Here is a 22518-nt window from a genome sequence, read left to right on the forward strand (position 1 = left end):
CCTGGGTGGCTCAGTTGGTTAAGCGACTGCCTTCGGCTCAGGTCATGATCCTGGAGTCCCTGGATCGAGTCCCTGGATCGAGTCCCTGGATCGAGTCCCTGGATCGAGTCCCTGGATCGGGTCCCTGGATCGAGTCCCTGGATCGGGCTCCCTGCTCGGCGGGGAGTCTGCTTCTCCCTCTGACCCTCCCCCCTCTCACGTGCTTGCTCTCTCTCATTCTCTCTCTCTCAAATAAATAAATAAAATCTTTAAAATAGCAAGTCCTGTCACTCCATCCCCTTACCCTGATGGACTTTTCTCCATCGCTCTGAGCACCACCTACCATATACTGTGCTTATTCTCTGTCTGCTCCCACTAGAATATCACTTCCATGAGACTATGGACTTTGTTTTGGTTTTTTTCTGGGTCCCTACTGTCTAAAGAGTGCTTGAGAATTTATTTATTTATTTTTAAAGATTTTATTCATTTATTTGACAGAGAGAGACACAGCAAGAGAGGGAACACAAGCAGGGGGAGTGGGAGAGGGAGAAGCAGGCTTCCCGTGGAGCAGGGAGCCCGATGCGGGGCTCAATCCCAGGACCCTGGGATCATGACCTGAGCCGAAGGCAGACGCTTAACGACTGAGCCACCCAGGCGCCCCAAGACTGCTTGAGAATTTAGCACATGCTTGATAAATGTTTGTAGGATAAATATAAGATTATTACATTATCCTTCTCTGAGCCTCGGTTTCCCCATCTGGAAAACAAGCTTAGTACAACTCATTTCACTGGAGGAATCACAATGAGCAGATAGATATAAAAGTTTGGGAAGCACTTAGTGAAGGCTGTTTCAAACTCCAACCTATTTCCAGCTTCCAGTGAGGGTGGGCTCACTAGAAGCCAAGGATGGGCTTGGGGGCTTTAGCCACTCTTGGACCCATAATTTCAACCAGTCCCTCTTCCTCCATCCTTTTTTTTTTTTTTAATAGTTTTTTGTTTGTTTGTTTAATTTTACTTTTAAGTAATCTCTGCACCCAATGCGGGGCTTGAACTCACAACTCTGAGATCAAGAGTGGAATACTTCACTGAGCCGGCCAGGTGCCCCGCTCCGTTCTTCATTACAAAGTGACACTATCTTCTGGAAAGTGTGAATAACAGCATCTTTTGGAAATCTCGCTATTTTTTAATTTGGAAATTGAAAACCTGGTCCCTGCTTGGCAGATCTAGATCCAAGAGAAGCCCCCTTAAGCCCTCTTTTTTCTTTTCCTTTCCTTTTCTTCTTTTTTGTTACATGGCTGCTGCTAGGCAACCCTTCCACACACAAAGACAGGCTGTAACTACTAGTCCTGCAACATCATTATCTAGCTCCTAAAATGTGACATGCGTCGCTAGACAAGTGAGATGATTTTAGGTGATGCACGAACATACAGTTTAAATGTTAATAGTTCTGTGTTTATTTTTACTATTACCTTCTATTCCTGGCAAGTGATACTGACTTTCTTGGTGGCGAAGTAACATTTCTTTTTAAAAGATATTTGTTTTATTTTTAATTAACCAATTTAAAGAAAAATATTAGATGAAAAGCAGAACGGGTGATAGAAAGATCATGACGGGAGGACCGAGATTCGGGAAACAATCTCATAGCTCACAAGCAGCTTCTGGTCACTGGGCATTTAGTATATGCCAAGGGTTTTCCATGTCCATGCAGTTACGGTGACAGTTTTCCATTTGAAAATTCTGCTTCAAGAGGTGAAGTCACTTGCTCAAGGTCACACAGGCAAGAGGTAGTGAAGCCGGAATTCAAATCCAGGTCTGTGGGTCATTAGAACCCAGTCCTGCCTCCTTCTCCCTAGGTTTTGGAACCCGAGGCCCAGGAAGACCATGAGGCCCTTTACTGGGTCCCAAGGCAAGTGGACAGAGAGAGGTGGTTGGATGAGAGACATTTGAGAGAGAGGATAGGCATGGCTTCCTGACTTACTAGATGTTGGGACTGGGGAAGTAGGAATCCAGGGCCATACCGAGGTCTCTAGCCTGATGACAAAGTGGCAGAGCAGACATCCCTGAGCTGGAAATCAGATAGGACAATAAAAGGTTTGGATAGGTTTGTGGAGGGAGCCGTCCAGAAGGCACTTGGGCACGGATCTGGGGCTCAGGTGAGAAGGCTGCCTGGCGGGCAGAGTGTGGGAATCGACTAGTGATGTCTGCCTTGGGCACAGGCATGGAAAGCGGCTGTCAAAGCCTTGGCTAGCCCTGGGACGGAGGGTCTCTCAGCATCCTCCCCTCAATCATTTCATAATATAAACAGATTAGGAGGGAGCTTCTTCTGGATAGATGGGGAAGGTTCCTCCTTGAATACCACTTGGGTGCTTTTCGGTGCAGGAAGGTGAAAGCTGGAGGAGGCTGGAAGCACAGGAGGCCTTGGGTTTTCCACAGGAGTCTTTATTACACTGTAAATCCAAGCTCAGGCCTCCCCTGGGCCCCATGCAAAGCCCTGGCTTTGGGGCTAGTGGCGTCCAGGAGACACCAATCTCTCACGGCGCCTCCAGCCGTGGGGTCACGGAAGTGCAGGGCGGGTGCCCTATCTAGGCAACTACAAGTCCCAGCAGGCGCCGCAGCCAAGGTGCCTCGCCTTTCCGGGGCTCCTAGAGCAGAGCCTCTTGGGAGGTGTAGTCCTGGCCGCCCAGGCAATTTGCACAAACTCCCTGGTGATCCAGAAACCCGCCGGGAAATGGCTTGGGAAATGGCTCGGGCGGAGGCGGAGGGAGGGTGGGGATGCAAGGGAGATGGAGTTGGGCAGAGAGCTGCGGGGGATGGGGGCAGGCGTCCCGAGGGCAGAGACACCCCTTTCATTCGGCTTTGGCTTTGGATCCAGAGACTGCGGCTGCTGCCGAGGCCAGGGCTCCGGACCCTGGGATCTTAGCTCGGATCCTGAGGGAGAAACAAGTGGAGTCACAAGGTGGGGCAAGTGACCCATAGGAATCTGAGAACTAAGGGGAAATCTGGACGTTGGGGGGGGGGGGGAAGTAGCTGAGTGCCCAAAGCCAGCCCCTGCCCTCCACCTAATGACCTCGTTGGAATTGTCTTTGGGGAGGGGGCATTAACCCCAAGAGATTTAGGGACAGGTAATATCTGGGGAAAAGTTCCTAAGCTTCTCCCCTCCCCAACCCATCCATCTCCATCCCCTGTCCTTACTTAGCTTTGATGTGGCTCAACTGATTGGTCACCAATCCCACATACTGGTCCATCTGGGCCTGGGAGACCAAGAAGGAGAGATTGGAGGGGTTCTTCTCCCCGATTCATTCAGGAGGCTGCTTCCTCCCCCACCTCCAAATGAGAAATTGGGGAGAGCGGTCCACTACTCCACCTTCAACTCCAAGCCTACTAAAATAGCCTTGGAAGTCAGAAGCTCAAGCTGAAGCGTCAGTCGCTTGGGCCAAGTTCTGTGTGGGAAATGATGTCAGGTAGACACACGGGAATTTGCCAGTAAGTCTGTTTCCTGGGCATGACTATGAATCTTTGAGTGAGTTGTATGTGCGTGTGTCCGTATGTGTGAGTCAGGTGAGAGTGTGGGGTATTGGTGTTTGTTGTCAAGTCCGTGCGTGGACTGACTTAAATACTAGTCGAATTCACAGTGTGACCGGCTTTGAGAGTCTTGGTGATTCCAGCATGTGAGGGAGTTCGTACTATCTCTGGCAGGCATGTGGATCACTGGGCTCTCAGCCGTGCCAGAGAAGAGAATGTCAGTCCATCTGCCTGTCTCTGGATAGGATATATGTCAGTTGGCCTCGGTCCTCTCAGTGTTCTGGGCAACAGCCGTCCCACCCGATGTTGACTGTCCTTGCAGTTTTGGGGTGAAAGCATCGGTTCGTCCACCTGACTTAGGTTGGCCCATGTCCGCCGGATCCTGGCCCTGCACAGAGGGCACCAATCAAAGTGCTTATCTCTGGCTGTTGAAACATATTCAACATGTTGAAACTCCTGTCTCTGGCTGGGACATGTTAGTAGGACACTGGCTGTGGCCGGGGCAGGGGGGGGGCTGGGGTGGGGGGAGTCAGACCTCCCATGTTTGGCTGGGACACTGCCAAATGAGGGCCTGTCACACCCACCTGGTGTTGCCGGTACAGCAAGGGGACAGTGAATAAACAGATCACTCCTGCAGGCACAGAAATGGGGTGGGGGGTCAGGGTTCCCCCAAGAGTTTAACAGTTCCATCTAGAACCCCATCCCCCAGCAAACGCCAATGACCCACCTCCCCACCCCGCCCCCCACAGCCTTCCCAGCTCACCCAGAATGAGAAGAGTCAAACCATTGAAGACGGCACCCACAAAGGTCAAGATGTAGAAGAGAAGGGCCAGCTGGGGGAGAGGGTCAGGGTCAGCAGAGCCTACAGGGCCCTCCCCAGGCCGTGAATTTCCCCAGCAATGGCCCTCCTACCCCCCAGGGACAGCCAGGTGAATGCTGGGAACCCAGGAGGGAGGGTTTCGAGGCACCTTGAGGGAGTCCACGAGGTCTTCTACCAGGAAGAAATGCCGCAGCTGGATGGCCATAGAGACCACTCGGGAGGCAATCTGCTGGGACAGACGTTCCATCTGCTCCCGAGTCAGGGTCAGGTCCACATCCAGATAGGCCCTGGGAGGACAAAGGGGTGTAAGGCACCTCAGTGTGTGGACCAGCCCAGGCTGAGGGGTGTGGCTAGGACAAGGGCAAGAAATAGGGGTTTGAGGAGACGGCCAGTTGTAGTGGGCTACGGTCAAGGTCAGGGGCAGGAGATGGGAATCAAGGATTAAGGGTAAGAGATTAGGATCAGAGGTTAGGGCTGGAATTCAGGGTCAGAGTCAGGCCGGAGTCAGAAACAAGGACAGGATGGGTCAGGGTCAGCATGAGTGGTGCCTGACTGGAGGTCAAGGGTCAGACCAGCTCTTCGGTCAACACAGAGGTCTAGACAGAGGTCAAGGTTAGGGGCCAGGCGTTCTCACTGGAAGGGGTTGGCGCCGTCCCCCCGGTGCACGGCCTGCAGCACTTTTCGGTAAACCCTGAGAGAGATGGTGCCACAGAGCAGCGACAGGGCCACGTGGGCGGTCACGGACACGATACTAAAGTGCAGGAGGCAGAGCAGGGAGACCATGAGGCCTGTGAAGACCACTCCTGATGTCCTTGTGTCCTTCCAGTACAGCAGGTCCGCCACTGTGGAGGGAGAGGGGGCCGGGCAGTCAGGCTGGGCTTTGCACCTGGCCTGGCTGATCTCTTCACCTCCTGCTTCCTGTCTCAGGGCTGAACCTTGACCTCTTGACACACCTGGCCTGCACCTGAACTCAATTTCCCAATTTCTAGTTATCTTCTTTAATTCCCAGCTGCTTCCCCTCTTCTTCTGGAAAACCCAAATTAACAGTCTAGCGAGTCCCCTTAATCTCAGTCCTGCCCAGAGGTTATGTGTGGATACAATTTTTGGTCATTATTTATGAAAAATGGGATCATCTATACACTTTTCTGCCTCACGCACATCCTACTCTTTTCCCTCCTAGAATTCCCTCCTCATCAGTTGGAAGAGCTCTTGATTCATTCTTTATAAGGGCTCCACAAGATTCCAGCATGTGGCGGCACCATCGTTCATTTCATTCAACATTTATCTATTGCTGGGTCATTCACTTGGTTTCTTAACCTCCATTCCTCAACAGTGCTGCAAGCACTAGCCTTCTACGGATATTCTTACCTCCCTGCAGAGAGGTTCTATTTCTGAGATAGAATCCCAGAGGTGAAATGGCTGGGTGGACTAGTTCTGTGTTTCTGAACGTCATAAATATTATCAGATTGCTTGTTCGCAAATCTTAACAATTTTCATTTCCATGAGCAACTTGGACATGATCTTTTTCCAGCATCCTGCCCAACAAGGGGTGTTATTGTTCTTTTTCTTTTTTGCCAACCTGACAAGTGTAAAGTGGTATCTTCTTGATACTCCCACCCACATGCACTTTTCTAAGTCCTAAACGCATTAATAATATCATCCTCCTTTCTACGCCCTGATTCAAATTTCTGAGCCCTTTCTGAGATGCTAAATTCACCTCACAAGCCCAACCTGAGCCCTGATCTCCAGACTCCTTTTCACTTTTTTTTTTTTTAAATGGGTTCCGTGCTCAAGGTGGAGCTTGAACTCACCACCCAAGATCAAGAGTCAAGATCAAGAGTCGCATACTCTACCCACTGTGCCCCTCCAATGTTTCATTTTGCCCATCTAAACGTTAACAGCCTTCCCAATAATGTGACCCCATCTCAGCCCTGGACCGGTAGCCCAATACCCTCCACCCTCCCACCCTCACTCTGATCCAATTCTGACCCGTCCCCCTCAGAGTCTGACTCCCCTCACTTCTGTTTGTCCTTACACAAACACTCCCATCTACCTCGAACAAGGGCAGGCCTCCCCCTACCCGCAATGCAGGGCCCTCCCTTGCAGCCTCCCCAAGGCCTGTGCCAGTGGGTGGGGGAGGGGCCGGGTCGCCTGAGGCGGGGGCTAAGTTTAGGCACGCTGGGGGGAGGGGGGGGCCGGGCCCGCAGCTGTGCTGGCCTGTCCAGGTCTTGAGTGACAGCGCCGCCTGGGCCTGAGACTGGGGGAGGGGGCCTCCCTGCTCTTGGGCCCCAAAGCTTCGGCTCGGGGGGAGAGGGGACCCCACGCTCCCTCCACTCCCTCTCTAGACACCCCCTCAACCCCCCAGCTTCAGCCTGCAGCTGTGGGGAATCTGGGACCAGTAGGAAACATACCCGCAGATTTGGGGGAGATAAGAGAGAATCTGGACCCATTTACGCCACCCCCCAACCCCGGTCCCGGCAGCCCGCTCGGCAAGCCCACCTTTACTCCCCATCTCCGCTCTGAGTGAGAAGCTGTGGACACCGCTACTTCTCGGGGGATTTCGCCCACTTCAGTGGAACCCGGAGGGAAGGAGTAAGGGGCGGGGCCCCTTTGTACCCAGCCAATGGCTCTCCATAGAGGTGGGGACAGTTCCAAAAAGGGGTGGCTCTCTTTGTAAACACCCAAAAGCAGTGATGTCTATAATCACCATGGCCGTTCGTGGAGGCTTAGCGTTATTTTAGAGGAAGGCGGGCTCTCTTCGCAACTGGCCAACGGATGCGGTCAGGGAAGAGGAGCGTTTTAAAAAGGCGTAGAGTTTACTTGTAAATGTCCCATGGCCACAACCAGAAGACAGCCTTATTTTTTCAGGGATTTGTCCCATCCAAAATCAGCCTCTAGGAGGAGCACTCCAAAAGAGGGATTTTTTTTTTTTTTAAGTAATCAGCCAATCCTAATACTCAAAGGAGGGTTCGCGCCTCAAGTGGGAGGGAGAACTATAAAAAGAACCAATGGCAATCGTAGGTAACGGGGAATTTTTTTAAAGGGTGGAGTTTATATCTAGCCAATAGCAATACCTCCTCTTCTCCACTCTCCTCACTTCCTTCGCGAGGTTGGTCCCTTTAAATTCCAACCCTCCCACCTTCACTGTAGTCCAAAGGAGCACCTTCACTCACGCACTTTACCGCACTTTACCTAGAAGGAGTGGTTCCAATGTGAATTCTGATTGGTCCTTGCTATCGAGGCACTGCCCCGTGATTGGCTCCCGCTCCAGATGCCCCCACGGCTCTTCCTCCTTCAGGTCCAGCGAGGGCTCATCAGGCCAAGAGTTCGAATCCCGGGATCGGGGTGGGGATGGGGTACCCGCCTGGGGGGTTCCAGAGCCGGGGCTGGGCTGCAGAGTCAAGACTTCCGGCGGCGGTGGCGGCGGTGAGGACTGAGGGAGTCCGAGTTGTAGGTCCAGTTCTGGCGCGTTAGAAAGAGAAGGCCATGAGCTTTCACCTTGGAGGTGCCCTGAGGAGAGACCACCCACCCCTTGTGGCTTCGGTCCCAGCACCTCTGACATCTCACCTTTCCCAGCCTCTCCAACCTCCGACCCGTCGGGCTCCTCGTCCTCCAGCGGGGTGGAGCTACTGGTGGCAGAGTCTTCTCCGGACCCCGTTCCCCGGGCTGCCCAGCCCAGCTGGTCCAGCTGGAGCCCTAGGTCCTCCAGGCGGCGTTCGGCCGGAGGGGCAGTGTCGGGGTCACCGCGGCGCCCAGGTTCCGGGGATTGGCTCAGGCTGGGGATGCTCTCCAAACTGTCGCCCAAGCCGGGCTGAGGGAGTGGGTCTCGCGGTTCCGAGACTGAGCGGCCCTGGGGCCGGGGGCGGCGGGCAGCTGAATCCCGGCGCACTCCAGAACCCACCACACCGTCGAAGGCGATGTAGGAGAAGGTCAGCTCCCGGGGGGTGCCCCAGTCTTGCGACGTGGTCTCTTCCTCATCGTCCTCCGAGAATTCTCGGGCTGTGTGAAGCTCCCGAAAATCCGAGTCGTCATTCCCTCCTGCAGTAAGCAAAGGAGGGTATGAGCTACTCTAAGCGGGACCCTGACCCACTCTCTTCAACCCTCCTATCCAGCTGTGAGCCCCTTTGCGTCCCGCTCTCACATTCTCCCCCTCCACTTACCTTCTGTGGAGTCAGGGGTAGAGGATGCTGTAGACGGAGCTTCTTCTGCGAGAGGGAAAGAATCGAAGATTCTTAGAAGCTTAGACTGTCGGAATCACAGAAGTGTGCCAGTCCTGGAAACTTGGACGGTCCGAATTAAGGAATCTTAGAATACTTGAACCACAGGACCTTTAGAACATTCTACATACAGACCGTAAAACCTTACTATAGTGCTATCAGAAGCTCAGCCGTGTAAGTTCAAATCCAGGAATCTTAATCTTTTTTTTTTTTAAGATTTTTTTAATTTTATTTATTTGAGACAGAGAGAATGAGAGAGAGAGAGCACATGAGAGGGGGGAGGGTCAGAGGCAGAAGCAGGCTCCCTGCCGAGCAGGGAGCCCGATATGGGACTCGATCCAGGGACTCCAGGATCATGACCTGAGCCGAAGGCAGTCGCTTAACCAACTGAGCCACCCAGGCGCCCCAGGAATCTTAATCTTAAGAGTCTTCAAATTAGGAATTTTAGGAGGTTTCAATTAGTTCATTCTTTCAAAAACCATTTATTGAACACCTACTATGTACCAGGCACTGTTTTAGACTGAGAATACAAATGTGAACAAAACAGACAAAATCCCTACCCTCACAGGCCTTACACTCTACCGGCGAGAAAGACAATACACAAATATATGATGTTGGGTGCTAAGTGTGTGGAGAAAAATAAATCAGGGTAAGGGAAGAGAAAGTGAGAGGATGCTATTTCAGACAGGGTGATCAGGAAGACTTCTTTGATAAGATTACGTTTAAGCAGAGCCTTGAATGAAGTGAGGAAGCCATGAAGATGTCTAGGGAAGAGTCTTCCAGGCAGAGGAAAAAGCCCAGTGCAAAGGCCCTGAGGCAGACAATATGCCTGGCAAATCTGAGGAACAGAGAGGTGTGAAGTCATGACTGGAACAGAGTGACCGGGAGGGAGAGGGGTGGGTGATGAGGGCAGAGAGGTGGTGGTGATAGGGATCATGTAGGGCTTTCCTTTGTAAGCCCAGGTAAGGACAAGATTTTAGGATATTGGGATGATACTCTTTAATGTTGAAATAACAAATGGTTAGAATTTTGGCATCTGGACTCCTAGGACATGCAAGTGGCCAGATCTGAGAGTGTTGAAATTCTCAGCTGCGGGAACCACGGGGGTGTGAGACAGAAAATGTTAGACGAGGACTGTTCAAGCCCTGGTCTCAGAGATCGTGAGCATCAGAGAAGGTATTTTCAATTGTGCAACCTAGCCCCTCAGAGCTAGCTTGGGGCTTTGCCTACAGGAGATGCTCAATACCGTTTGGGAACTGAAATCAGATGCCCCCCCCGCCCCCACCTCGTTTTGGCAGCTGGGGAATCGGAGGCCCAGAGTAGAATGGGTGTCTTCCAGGGTTACTACTAATCAGTGGTAAAGCTCAGTAAGGACCCAGGAGCCCTGGCCCCAACCCAGGGATGGCTGTTTCCAAGGGACAGGATGTTGGACAATTTGGGCGAGGTCGGGGCAGCCTCTGAGTCTGGGCAGAAAACGGAGGTGGGATGCAAAGATGGATGATTGGGGGGGGGTGGTTAGATCCCTCTTCTCTATCCTGGCTCTACCCCTCCATTCAACTCCCCTCCCCGCCGGCTGCGGCCAGCACCAGGGCGAGGGGACAGCTCCCGGAGAGCGTCCTCATCCCTGGGTGGGGTCCGGCGCCATATCCCAGAGTCCGGCGCGACCCCCCGCCAGCTATCTCAGTGCCCCCCACCTCTGCCTCGACTCACTCAGGTCCACCGGGTCAGGTCGCCCCCGTCGCCGCTGGAATGCGGGGGGAGGGGAGAGCTTCCTTTGTCTCCTTCGCCTCCTCCCCCATCCCAATTCTCCCGCGACCCGGCACGGAGTGGTTACTGGGGAGGAGCCCACCCGGGCCTCTGGGCCCCACACCAGGCCTGAGCCTCCCCCTACTCACTGCAGTGGGCGAAGACAGGCAGGACCTGCCCCATGGCCCTCCTCGGGCCTGCATCGGGACCCCCGCCCACTCCGGCCACGCCGCCCTGGGCCTGGGGCCGCGGGTGCTCATCTCCGCCGCGCCCACGACGCCGCCGCCATCCTCGCCGCCTCCTCCTCACGGGCCGCTCCAGCAGCAGCAGCAGCAGCCGCCGCCGCCGCCCTCTGCTCCGCTCGGCGGGGGCGGGCGGGGCCGCGGCGGGGAAGGCACTGCAGCGCGGGGCCGGGGGCGGGGCCAGTGGGCCAGCGGGGCGGAACCTAAGGAAGGGCGGGGGCGCTGGTAAACACCGAGGGGCAAGGGAGGGGGCGTAGCTTTCTACGAAAGGGGCTGAGCTAGGTTATGCTACTGGGCCGAAAAGGCGAGGAAGGCGGTCTGAAGGGCGGAGCCTGATGGGAGGGGGCGCGGCCTCTAGCGGAAGAGAGGAGGAGCCTAGGGTAGGGCAGAGGAATGGGCTCCCGGGGAGAATGGTGAAGGCGCCTAGAATGAGGGCGTGGATCTCAGAGTGGGTTGAGGCGGAGCTCGGGAAGGCATTCAAGAGAGGGTACCGATCCGCGGTAGGGTCCGAGCTGAGAACTTCAGAGGGAGTGGGTTAGGGGGCAGGAGAAACTATTCAGAAAGTTTGAGGCAAGGGGAGGGGCTCAGATATGGGTGGGGCTTAAGTTAATTTATAATTATGCCGGTAGTTGGGCGGAGTCAAAGACCAAGGTAGAGGCGGGGCCTAGAAAAAAGAGGAAAATACAGGCAGGAGAGAGGGCGCGGCCCAGAAGGTAGACGTAACCTACGGAGAGGAGGCCAGACTCGCCAGAATGTGAGGACTGGGACTGTAGTTAAGAGGCGGAGCTAAAACTGAGAAAATTAGGAGCGTTTGAGGCTGTGTGTTTGAATGGATGGGTGGGACCTGGAAAAGAAGCAACTGAAGCCCTGGGGCAAGACCCGGCAGTGGAGGGGTCGAACTGAAAAAAATAAAGGATTTAAAGATTTTGAAACTGGGGGCGGGACCACTGAGGTGGGAGGATTTTAGAGAGAGCAAAGCTGGGGACCCGAAGCTAAGAGTGTAGAGAACATGAATTCTAGAGTTCGTTTCCCTGCAGCACTGTTTACTTCTTTTGTGACTCAGTTTCCTTTTCGGTAAATCGGAGACGATGTAAATAGTGGTAGCACATGGTAAGTGCTGTTTACTACTACTATTTTTCCGTGACCCGGATCCCAAACATCACTTTGTAGGTGCAAGAAAGAGGACACCCAAGAATCCGATCTCTCCTAGTAACTCCACTTGAGTGCAGGTCAAGGGCGCAGGAAGGAGATTTAGGTGGTTTAAAATCTCACAGTGGAGGGGATTAATGGAGTGTGGGGGCGGGGGCAGGTGCAGAGGGTGGAGGCTTCCTGATCCCAGGGCTGAAGGATGGCTGCCTTTGCCCGCCTGCTGGAGCGTCTCCTCTGGCCAGCTCGCAAAAAACAGGAGTCAGAAGAGGAAGCGGAGGAGGGGCACAGGACTCAGCATGGGCCTCGGTTGCTCCTGGACGCGCCGCGATGCGTCCAGCGGCCGCACGGGGGTGCGGCCGCGTCTTGTGGCCTGCGCTTCGGGGCGAGCGCTGTGCAAGGCTGGCGCGCGTACATGGAGGACGCGCATTGCGCTTGGCTCGAGCTGCCCGGGCTACCGCCAGGCTGGGCATTCTTTGCGGTCCTCGACGGCCACGGCGGGACGCGAGCTGCCCTCTTCGGCGCGCGCCACCTGCCGGGCCACGTGCTCGAGGCACTGGGCCCAGCGCCTGGCGAACCCGAGGGAGTGCGCGGGGCGCTACGCCGAGCCTTTCTGAGCGCAGACGCACAGCTGCGTGCGCTCTGGCCTCGGGGCGAGCCGGGGGGCTCCACAGCCGTGGCGTTGCTCGTCTCCCCGCGATTTCTGTACCTGGCGCACTGCGGTGACTCCCGAGCGATGCTGAGTCGCGCCGGCGCCGTGGCCTTCAGCACCGAGGACCATCGGCCCCTCCGGCCCCGGGAACGGGAGCGCATCCACAACGCGGGAGGCATCATCCGCCGCCGGCGTCTCGAAGGCTCTCTGGCAGTATCCCGAGCGCTGGGCGACTTTGCTTACAAAGGGGCTCCGGGAAGGCCCCCTGAGCTGCAGCTCGTTTCCGCGGAACCTGAGGTGACCGCCCTGGCTCGCCAGGGCGAGGACGAGTTCTTGCTATTGGCCTCCGACGGTGTGTGGGACGCGATGTCTGGCGCTGCCCTGGCGGGACTGGTGGCATCGCGCCTCTGCGTGGGCCTGGCCCCGGAGCTTCTCTGCGCGCAGCTACTGGACACGTGTCTGTGCAAGGTCCTGAGGGCGGGGCTTGGAGTCACTGAGGGGAAGAATTTAAAGGATCTAGGGAGAAGGGATCTTGAGGGAGAGGCTCCCTCAAACGAGGGGTAAGGCTCCACTAAAGGGCGTGGCCTGCCGGAGTGGGCAGGGCCAAAACATGGAGGGGGCGGAGACTGAGGGCTGTCTCGAAGCAAGATGGGAGAACCCTATAGAACTGGATAGGCAAGTGGGAGGGACTTAAGAGAAAGGGCGTGGTCTTTTGGAACGGACTGCTCTGGGTTTTAGGGTAAGATTAGTGCCAAAAGGGAGAGCAACAGGGCAGCGGAGTGGGAGGAGCTTCGGCGAAGGGGAGCGGTTCTCTGATAGAGTGAGGCTAGGACAGTGAAAGGAAGTGATCTAGATGACTGGTCCTGGTGGGAGGACTTGGTTTAGACAGGCAGATGGGCAAGACTTGAGAGGAAGGGGCCGCACCAGACTGGGGAGGAGGGCACTAGAACTGAGATTGTTGGGAAGCTGCGCTTCCAAGGGCATGGAGCCCCGTGCGGGGGCATTCAGCCGTGTCTCACCAGGCTCCCTTTTCCCCACTTTCTCCAGGGTAGCCTGGACAACATGACCTGCATCCTGGTCTGCTTCCCCGGGGCCCCCAGGCCTTGTGAGGAGGCCATCAGGAAGGAGCTAGCGCTGGACGCAGCCCTGGGCCGCAGGGTCGCCGGTGAGCAGGCTCCAGAAGCTTAGCGGGAGGGGTGGTCAGTGGGCAAGGACATCCACGTAATCCTTGCCTCCTCAGAGCTGTGTTCCTCTGCTCAGGAGCCCCCCAGCCTGAACACGGTTTTCTGGACTCTGGCCTCGGAGGACATCCCAGATTTACCTCCTGGGGGAGGGCTGTACTGCAAGTGAGTGTGTTGGGGGGGGAGGTGGGATGGGGGCAGGGGTGGTAGAAGGAGGGTCCCCTCCTGAGGGCCTCTCTCGGCTCTCCAGGGCTGCTGTCCTTGCTGAAGCTTATTCTCAGCTCTGCCAGGCCCCAGGACGCAACTGGCAGGTAAGGACCCTATGTTCTTGAATGTTTCTCTTGGAAGCCTGTAACCCAGCCCTCTTACCTCCTTTAGTGTTGGGGAAATTGAGGCCAGAGGAGACAAGGGACTTGCCTGGTATATTAATAAATTCTCACTCCTGGCTCTGAAGCGTTGTGCTAGACATGATGGGGGCAGGGGAGGGGGTAAGCAGAAGCAGAGAAGAGACTGCTCCTCTTCCGGAGACATGTGTCCCCTGCATTACTCTGTAAAGCCCCATCATCCCAAGCACCACCCCCTCCATCCATAAATAAGGCAAAAAAATTCCAGGAATGTTTATGACCAATCCCAAGCCCTAAATGTGCTGCAGAGACCACCGGGGACATCTCTGAGGATGGTCTGGGTCTTGGACAAGAGAAGTGGTGACTCGGGCACGGACAGAATTTGGAGCTGTCCGAAGAGGTGGTGGAGTCAGGGAGGAAATGGGAGGGAGGGAGCTGGGGCTCAAGCCCCCAGTCCTTTGCATGGCAGAGAAGGGAGTTCAGGTAAATAACCTGGAGGAGAAGGGGAGGGGGGCGATTTTTGATAATTCCCCAGCAGCAGTAGGAGGTATTTGTCAGGATTGTTTGATTTGCAATTGACAGAAACCCAATTCCACATGGGAAAGCAAAACAGGGAACTTACTGGGTCATGTCATTGAAGACTTCAAGGACGGAAGGCATGACTACTCCAGTGGTCAGATGATGTCATCAGGAAGCACCTCTTAGTTTTACTTTCTCATCACTGACTTCATTTGCAGGCAGGATCTCTGCACAAGGTAGCAGAGAGTTGCAGTTCTAGCCTCCCATCCCAGGAGCCCAACATCCCCAGTGGAGAGAGTTCACCAGGTTCCTAGTAGTGGAAGCCCTGGTTCCACAGCTGGCTCTCATTGGCCACACTGTACCACATGTCTGACCAGTCACCATGTCTCTGACTGGCTAGGCTGGGGTCACATGCCCACCCCTAGCGCTTGGGGCTGAGGTCCACTCCACCCAAACCAAAAGGATTGGGAGATGGGGAATGGTGGCCCCTCAAAGGCAAATAGGAGTGGTGCTTCCAGAATAGAGGGGAGCAGATAATGAGAACCAAGAAGAGGTTCTTATTAGCCATTTCCCACCTTCTTTGTTACAGAAGGGCCCGAATGGGGCTGGAAAGCCCACCGGCACCCATTCAGACTCTTCCTTGGACTTGAAGCCCTGACAGCCGTTGCCCTTTGGGGATCCTCTGCCCAGCCGCGGCCTGAAAGGAACTAAGGAAGAGAACCTCTTCCCCAGCTACACAGACCAGCGGAAGGAAGACAAACGGATGGAGGAACCCCGGAATGCTTATTTCCCCTTCTCCTCCTTCCCTCTCACAGAAAGTCTTATGAGGGGAAATTCTACCCACCCTCTGAACTTAGAAAGAAAGAAAAGAAAGAAAGAAAGAAAAGAAAGAACCACCCCAAACCAAATCAAGTGTTTTTGAAATATTTTGAGCTGAATGGACCCTTGCGTGATCACCCAGTTCAATAACCTTCTCTTCCATTCCCATTTTTCATCTGTTTTGGGGGGAGTTAGGGGAGAGTATCTATTATTAAATTTTAATGATATATAACTGAAAATAAATTTCTCTTGTAGAAACAACAACAACAACAACAACCCAGACATTATTTGTCTTGTCATTTGGCAGATACGTACTGGGCACCTGCTGCGTGCCAGGCCCTGCTCACCGCCATTAACCGGGCGGAACCACTGAGATCCCGCCCCTCCCTCTCCCTGGGGGCCCACCTCCTCCTGTGTGGGGGGGAGACAGTGAACAAGGGAACTGATAATATCATTTCAGATACTGATAAGTGTCTCAAGGAAAATAAAACAGGACAGGGTGATAAGATGTCTAGGGGAGCTACTTTGCTTTTTTTTAAATTGTATTTTTTTTTTTTTTGAATGGGGGGAAGTTCACTTGGTTCAAAATTCAAAGGGTACAAAATGGTTTACAAAAATGAAAGGCCCTGGGATCAAGCCCCCAAGCGTTCAGGCGGGCTCCCTGCTCAGCAGGGAGCCTGCTTCTCCCTGTTCCTCTTCTCTCCCCCTGCTTGTGCTCTCTCTGTCAAATAAATAAATAAAATCTTTTAAAAAAAAATGAAAAGTCTTGATCACTGAACCAGACAAAGCATTGCTGACCCATGAGACTAACACGTGAAAATATATTTAAAAATATTTCAATAAAACTGCCTGGCTGGCTCTGGGCTGCCCCTAAAAAAAAAAAAAAAGAGAGAGAAAAAAGAGAAGTCTTTCTCCCCCCTACTCCTTAGCCACTCAGTTTTCCACCTGGGGTTTTAAATAGGGGGATCAGGGAAGAACTCTGAGAAGGGGCCAGCCATGCAAATATGCCAGGGAAGAGTGTCCCCAGGCACAAGGAATAGCCAGTGCAAAAGCCTAGAGGCTGGATGGAACGTGGCATTTTCAAGATGAGGCTTGGGATGTCTTGAGATGTCTAGGACCATCAAATATTTGCCCATTCTCTATCCTATCAGTAACCAGTGTAATGAGTTTGGAGTGGATCTTTCCAGACCTTTTACTCTGCGTGTACACACATGTATGTGGTAACTTTGGTGTTTCCTTGCTTTTTTTCATACTGTGTATTACTTGGCAATTGTTTTTTTTCCCCTCAGTGATATGTTTGAGACTACTTTCCTGCCATTTACACACCTCATTTTTTCCCCGCTGCTGCCCAGCACTGCAGACAAGGGGATCTACAATGGTTTCACTATCCATCCTCCTCTTGATGGACATTTTTTTTTAAAAGATTTTATTTTTTTATTTGAAAGAGACAGAGAGAGCATGAGCAGGAGGGAGGGGCAGAAGGAGAGGGAGAAGCAGACCCTGCCGAGCAGAGAGCCCCACGTGGGACTCGATCCCAGGACCCCAAGATCATGACCTGAGCCAAAGGCAGACACTTAACGGACTGAGCCACCCAGGCACCCCTTGATGGTCATTTAAACTATTCCCAATTTCTTGCTCTCACATCGCTGCTGCCACAAAGATCCTCGATCAGGTTTCCTGTGTACATATGCCAGTCTCTAGTGTAACGGGTCCTACCACCTGTTTTGTACAGCACCTGAGCTAAGAATGGTTTTTACATTTTTAAAAGGATGGGAGGAAAAAGGGGAATATGTGAAAGATACCCTATGTCTGATATGTCCCAAATATTTATTATTTGGACCTTTATAGAAAACTTTGCTGGGACGCCTGGGTGGCTCAGTCAGTTTAGCATCTGTCTTCAGCTCAGGTCATGATCTCAGGGTCCTGGGATCGAGCCCCGCATCGGGCTCCTTGCTCCGCGGGGAGCCTGCTTCTCCCTCTGCCTGCCCCTCCCCCTGCTCGTGCACGCGCGCGCGCTCTCACTCTCTCTCTGATAAATAAATAAATAAATAAATAAAATCTTAAAAGAGAAAAGAAAGGAAACTTTGCTGAACGAAGTGCAGGTGGCACACAGAAGTAAGTACTAGCCCTCCCATTTCACAGATGGGAAAGCTGAGCCATAGAGAGGCGAAAAAAGTTGCCTGAGGTCACAAAGAACTGGGGTTCTCATTCTGTCGGATAAATGTGTGTTGAGCTGGTGTTCTGGGCCTGGCTGGATTGAGTGAGGCACAGAAACTGATCAAGTCTACCCCTGTCCCCGAAGAATTTACAGCTGAGGGGACAGAGTGGGAAATAATTACAACCTAGGTGGCTTAGCGTTCAAGAACTCCCAGAGCAGGGTAGATAGGGGAGATTACTCAGTTCTTTAGAGAAGAATTAATGTCAGAGCATGGCCTCAAAGGATGAAGTGAAGAAGGTCAGAACAGCATCCAGGCAGAGGGCCAGGCTTGAATAAAGCCTGGGAAAGGTGATTCCTTTCCCTGGTCAGCTGGGCCCTGCGAATTGTTGGTTTCACACTCCTACCTCGCACCCAGGCACCACTGTGATTCTGAGGGCTCAGGCAAGAGGGCTGCGGCCCAGATTTACTCCTTACCTCCAGGCCTCAGTTTACCCATTTGTTAACGTTGCCCTGACGACTTCCCAGGCACCCTGCGCACGCCTAGGGCACCTGACCCGGACCAGGTGGCGCTCTACGGGAGGGGAGGGGCCACTAGTGGCGTCACATGGGGCGGGGCTTGCGGGACTCGCTGCGGAAGCCTGGGAGGGTGTTGGGGCTGAGCCCCAAGCCGCCGCGTGGGGGAGGGGGTTGCCAGGAGCCAGCACTAGGGTGGGTGCCCCTGCCTCCGCGCCCACCTATTGCTGGATGATCCCACCATCCTCTGCGGGTGAAACTGAGTCACGACGGGGCGTGCGTGGGGAGAGGTCCGGGGGCTTTATACACACGGGAACCTGGAGTCCCAACCCCACCCAGGTCCAGCGCCGCACCCCCACCCCCACCCCTCGGCTGTGAGTCAGCGGCCGGCCGCGCCCCCTCGGCCCACTTCCTCCTCACCTTCCTGGGGCGGGCGGGGGGGGGGCGGTGAGAGGGATGGGACCCTCCCCGCCCATCCCCCTCCTGTGCTGGGAAAGGGGGTTCACCCCTTAGTAGCCCTTCATAAATTGGCAGAGAAGAGAGACATTGCGGGTCTGAAGGTAGCATTTAAGGGAGAAAATCTGAGAGAATCCATGTTTAAGCAGAGGATCCTCTTCGCCCCCCCGCAAACTGAGCAGAATGTGAAGAAATGGAGAAGTCGTTGGGGAAGGTGAGAAGAAATTGTGTCCCCATTAAGGTCCTCCTAAGAATTTCCATCGTGGGAGAAAACGAGGGATCAGGAAGGATCCCTTACCTCCACCAAACTTGCCCCCTAATTTGGGGGTGACCCTCGGCGTGCATCTCTATGCAATAACGTTGGGGAAGAGGTAAATAGCGGAAGTCTGGGGTTCCGCGTTGCCCTTTTAAGCGCCCTTCACCCCCCACCCCACTGTCTTGAGGTTTCCGCGGCCCCTTTAAGGCGCAGGGCATTGTGGGTGCGGGGAGTGGAATTTTGGAACGAAATGTAGCGAAGAGAAGTACAGTAGTAAGAGTAACATTGTACCCGCCGCCGGCCGAGGGGGCGCGCCGGGGACGGGACGCCGCACCCCCTTTCTGCCGCAGGGACCCCCGATCAAACCTCCGGAGGGAGGAGGCGCCTGAGGACCCGCCCCGGCCCCGTCCGCGTTCCCCTCCAGGAAGCCGGACTCTATGGGGCGGGACCCTGGGGGAGACTGAGCAGAATCTGGAGCCAGCCCCGAACCCCTGAACCTTGAGCCAGGGGCGCCCCGGGAGCACCCACCCGTGGGTGCGCCGCCCTCCCGCTGAGCAGCCATGAGGTGAGCCTCGAACTGCCTCCAAACCCTTTCGCGCTCCGCGCGGGCTCCCCGCCCCGCCTTTGTCCCCCTCCCCCAGCTTGCTCCGGGCTGGAATTTGGGGACAGGGCACTGGGGGCCTCGGATTTGAAGCCGAGCCCCCGTGGACGAGTTCCAAATACTGACCACTTCGCCATGACTCCTAAGTCTTGGGGTGGTGCCTGTGAGGTTCTCCTGGGAGCCCTTAGATTTGGGGGCGCTCCGAGGACTCCCGAATTTATTAAAGACTTTTCAGACAACCTCCAAGTTGGCAGATACTCCCTGCATGGAGGCCAGGATTTAGGCAGGACTCAGACTCCCCCCAAATCTCAACTTGGGCTCTGGGAGGGATGGGGGGACCGGTTTGGGGGTCCCTGGGACCGGGAAGAGAGATTTGAGACGTAGACCTTGGCTTGCGGGGTCTCCCTTTACGTGGCGCTGGAAAAGCCTTCCCAAGTGGGACCTCGCTTCTTAACTTCGGGGGTACTTAACCCCCTAAATTTGGGGGGCTCTCGTCCTCCTCTGGAGGTTGGTGCGGACGGACCCACGGACTCAGACGCAGCCTCGAGGGTCTGGGTGGGACTCCCCTCCCCCGCCGCTCCCCACCCACATTCTGCTTGAAACCAGCGGTGCCTAGGACGGAGCTCCAGCGCTCAGAGTGGAAGGCGGCTCCCCGGCCCCGGGCCAGAAGGGCGGCCCCTCGCCCCCACCTGCGCAGTCCTGGGGTGGGAGGGGGCGCGGCAGCTGGAGGAAGAGGGGCCTTTGTCTTCCTGACTCACCTGTCGAGACAGCTGGTGTGGGGGGGCGGGCAAGGAGCGCTGTGGGCCGGCTGCTTTCCCCACCACGCGCCTCCCCCTGCTCTCACCACCGCCCCCCTTCCTGGTCATCCGGAGCTGTGGGGTTGGGGGGGGCGCTGTGAAGCTTCAAGGTCATAGCCCTCTCCCCTTGGGACCCAGGCTTCCAAGACTGTCCCAGCTATCTTCCCAATAATTTAATCTTGGGGGTGGGGGGACCCAAAGGACCCAGGGATTTTGTCTTACCCAGTCCTCCCTCAAAACTCCGGGGCTCACCTGAGGGCCGGGCCAGTGTGGGCTGGGGGGCCAGAGTAGACCCTCCCCCACTCTCCCCTCCCCCTGGCCCCCCATAATCTCTCCCTTGGGGCCTGAGCCTGACAATACTATCTCCCTTCCTCCACTCTCTCAGGGACTTCCTGCCCCCAAAGCCCCCAGCTTGAGGGGGAGGCCCCCGAGGAGGACTGGGGATTAACCCCCTGCTGCCCACATCCTCCCACTTCCCCCTACGGTCTCATGCCTCTGCCCTCTGACATCAAGAGTGGCATTGCTTTTTAGGACCATTAGACAGTCCCCTCCGCATGTGTCCCTTCTGATGTGAAAGTGTTGGAAAATTTGGAGCCAGGGGGCACCCACAGACACCCTCAGGGTCTCCTGCCTACCCCCATTATAGCAACATCTCTTCAAGGCCTGCCCTGGAGAGGGGGCATTTTTCGGGAGGCGGGCTCACTTCCCTCACCCTCTTCCCAGGGGACTCTCCTCTCCCACTGCTCCCCAGCCCCGCCCCTCGCCCCCCCCTCGCGTTTCCGGTCCCAGGCACCGTGGAAGGCGGATGGCGGATGTCCGAGTTACTGCTGCCTCACTCACTGTGAGACCGTAAAAGGGCAGGAGCAGTGTCTGGGCCGGCCTCCCGCCTCCCCTCCCCCAGTCCCGGAGGCCTTGGCCCTCCCACAGGGCCCCCCTACTGTTGGATGCGGCCAAACCTCCCACCTCCTGGGGTGGGGGGTGGGCAGGAGTTGAGTTGCGGTGTGTCCCACCAGAGGGTTACTCCCACCTCCCCGAGGGGTCTTCCCTGCTGATGGCCACACCTAACTTGCTGGGCTGTGCCCCCTCTTCCAGGACAGCTAGAATTCAAAAAGACCCATTCTCCTGTATGAGGGCAGCCGGGGAAACTGAGTCTCAAAGAGAAAGGTCTGACCCGAGATCCCTGAGCAGTTCACAAGCAGTGTTGAGGGGAGGGGAGGGGACTGGGATCCTCTGATTTCTGTCTGGTTTGGCCGGGGACAGCCTTGGGGGCAGTTGGAAGGATGTTAAAATGGAAAATTACAAGATATAGTTCTTTTTCTCCCAGTTTGACAAATATTTGTTGAGTGTCTGCTGTGTGCAAGACTCAGCTGGAATTCTGGGAAGGCTGAGAAAGGGGGCAGAGGTCTGAGAATCTCAGGCAGAAGGGACTCGAGAAGTATTTGGGTCCATTTCTTTTCCTCTTCCAGTAGTGGTAATTATTGTTACCTTAAACACATTTTTTTTTTTTTAAAGATTTTATTCATTTATTCGACAGAGACACAGTGAGAGAAGGGACACAAGCAGGGGGAGTGGGAGAGGGAGAAGCAGGCTTCCCGCAGAGCAGGGAGCCCGATGCGGGACTCGATCCCAGGACTCTGGGATCGTGACCTGAGCCGAAGGCAGACGCTTAACGACTGAGCCACCCAGGCGCCCCTAAACACATTTTTTTTTAAGTAATAGTAAGAGACCATTTGATCAAACATCTACTCTGTGCCAGGCACTGTATTATTATGACTGACCCCCTCCATGGGACAACTGAGGCACAGAGAAATTAAGTAAATCACCTATTAAAGTCAGTTTGGAAGTAGGCAACTCTGGATTTGAATTTAGGGCGGTCTCCAGACTATTATGCTACGACAGAAAAAGGAAAATAAAACCTGTAATGGTCTTAAAAAAAACCCACAGGTAACGTGTTTTCGCTCTATGAACTTAAGATAACGCAGATAAGCAAAAAGAACCCTTTACCTTTCTGTTCATTTATGGGAAACTGAGGCTTATGGGAAACTGAGGGGAGGAGGGATGAAAATGAACCCACACAAACCCAAAGACCCTAGATCTGGTTCCTTACCCAGGCTTGCTGCAAACACTTGCAGTTTGGAAGGGCTGTAGTTGTGTGCCCATGGGGTGCTGGGGAGTGGATTACAAGTTTTATGGTTTAAAGAGGCTGCGGGGTAAATCCTGAGGTGGGGAATGAAGGGGTGAGGGAAGGGCAAGCCCCTAATCTGGAAGGCTTGAGTAAACCAGAGTGACTATGCTTGATTGCCTCCAGTGATGAGAAACCCTCTTCCTCCTGTTTTGACACTCAGCTTGCCTGAGCAGAGTGTGCCAAGTTCCAGGTCCTGAGCTTAGGGCTTTTCTTATCTCTCTGAATCCTTACAGCAAACCCAGTGAGTTCTGGTTTCCAGGGCTAGAAACTGCAGCTCAGAGATTTGAAGCCACATAGCAAGGGAGTGACTTGCACCCTTTGTCATCCGCCACATGTTGGGAGAGTCTTCCAGAACCGGAGGGGCTT

At 54.7% G+C, this 22518-nt stretch overlaps 3 protein-coding genes and 1 long non-coding RNA gene across 8 annotated transcripts in view; 2 read left to right on the forward strand and 2 right to left on the reverse strand.

Moving 5' to 3' along the window:
* VASP (vasodilator stimulated phosphoprotein) overlaps positions 1–22518 on the forward strand; it is a 68043-nt gene that overhangs the window by 39868 nt on the left and 5657 nt on the right. The window lies entirely within an intron of this gene.
* On the reverse strand, positions 2402–10645 carry RTN2 (reticulon 2). Of its 2 annotated transcripts, XM_006738512.3 has the most exons (10): positions 10433–10645; positions 8481–8525; positions 7888–8358; positions 7513–7782; positions 4955–5162; positions 4469–4607; positions 4264–4333; positions 4085–4131; positions 3171–3229; positions 2402–2906 (listed from the first exon to the last, which is right to left on the reverse strand). In XM_006738512.3, the coding sequence occupies exons 1-10, from the start codon at positions 10464–10466 to the stop codon at positions 2825–2827; spliced, it is 1425 nt and encodes a 474-aa protein (XP_006738575.2). In that variant the 5' UTR covers positions 10467–10645; the 3' UTR covers positions 2402–2824. The 2 variants fall into 2 exon arrangements, with proteins under 2 accessions (XP_006738575.2, XP_030889599.1); XM_031033739.2 differs by lacking the exons at positions 7513–7782; positions 7888–8358; positions 8481–8525; positions 10433–10645 and adding an exon at positions 6820–6928.
* Positions 11148–15937, forward strand: PPM1N (protein phosphatase, Mg2+/Mn2+ dependent 1N (putative)). Of its 3 annotated transcripts, XM_031033740.2 has the most exons (5): positions 11148–12791; positions 13371–13488; positions 13564–13669; positions 13755–13815; positions 14957–15937. In XM_031033740.2, the coding sequence occupies exons 1-5, from the start codon at positions 11874–11876 to the stop codon at positions 15023–15025; spliced, it is 1272 nt and encodes a 423-aa protein (XP_030889600.1). In that variant the 5' UTR covers positions 11148–11873; the 3' UTR covers positions 15026–15937. The 3 variants fall into 3 exon arrangements, with proteins under 3 accessions (XP_030889600.1, XP_081663223.1, XP_081663224.1); XM_081807097.1 differs by lacking the exon at positions 13755–13815; XM_081807098.1 differs by lacking the exon at positions 13755–13815 and having other exon boundaries at positions 15020–15937.
* Positions 12591–20718, reverse strand: LOC145717612 (uncharacterized). Of its 2 annotated transcripts, none has more exons than XR_014140951.1 (3): positions 19929–20715; positions 14471–14594; positions 12591–12794 (listed from the first exon to the last, which is right to left on the reverse strand). It is a non-coding gene; the product is annotated as an uncharacterized LOC145717612 (long non-coding RNA). The 2 variants fall into 2 exon arrangements; XR_014140952.1 differs by having other exon boundaries at positions 12692–12816; positions 19929–20718.

This window comes from Leptonychotes weddellii, chromosome 16 (assembly GCF_054177405.1).
Source record: "Leptonychotes weddellii isolate Sample4059 chromosome 16, ASM5417740v2, whole genome shotgun sequence".
Taxonomy (NCBI): domain Eukaryota; kingdom Metazoa; phylum Chordata; class Mammalia; order Carnivora; family Phocidae; genus Leptonychotes; species Leptonychotes weddellii.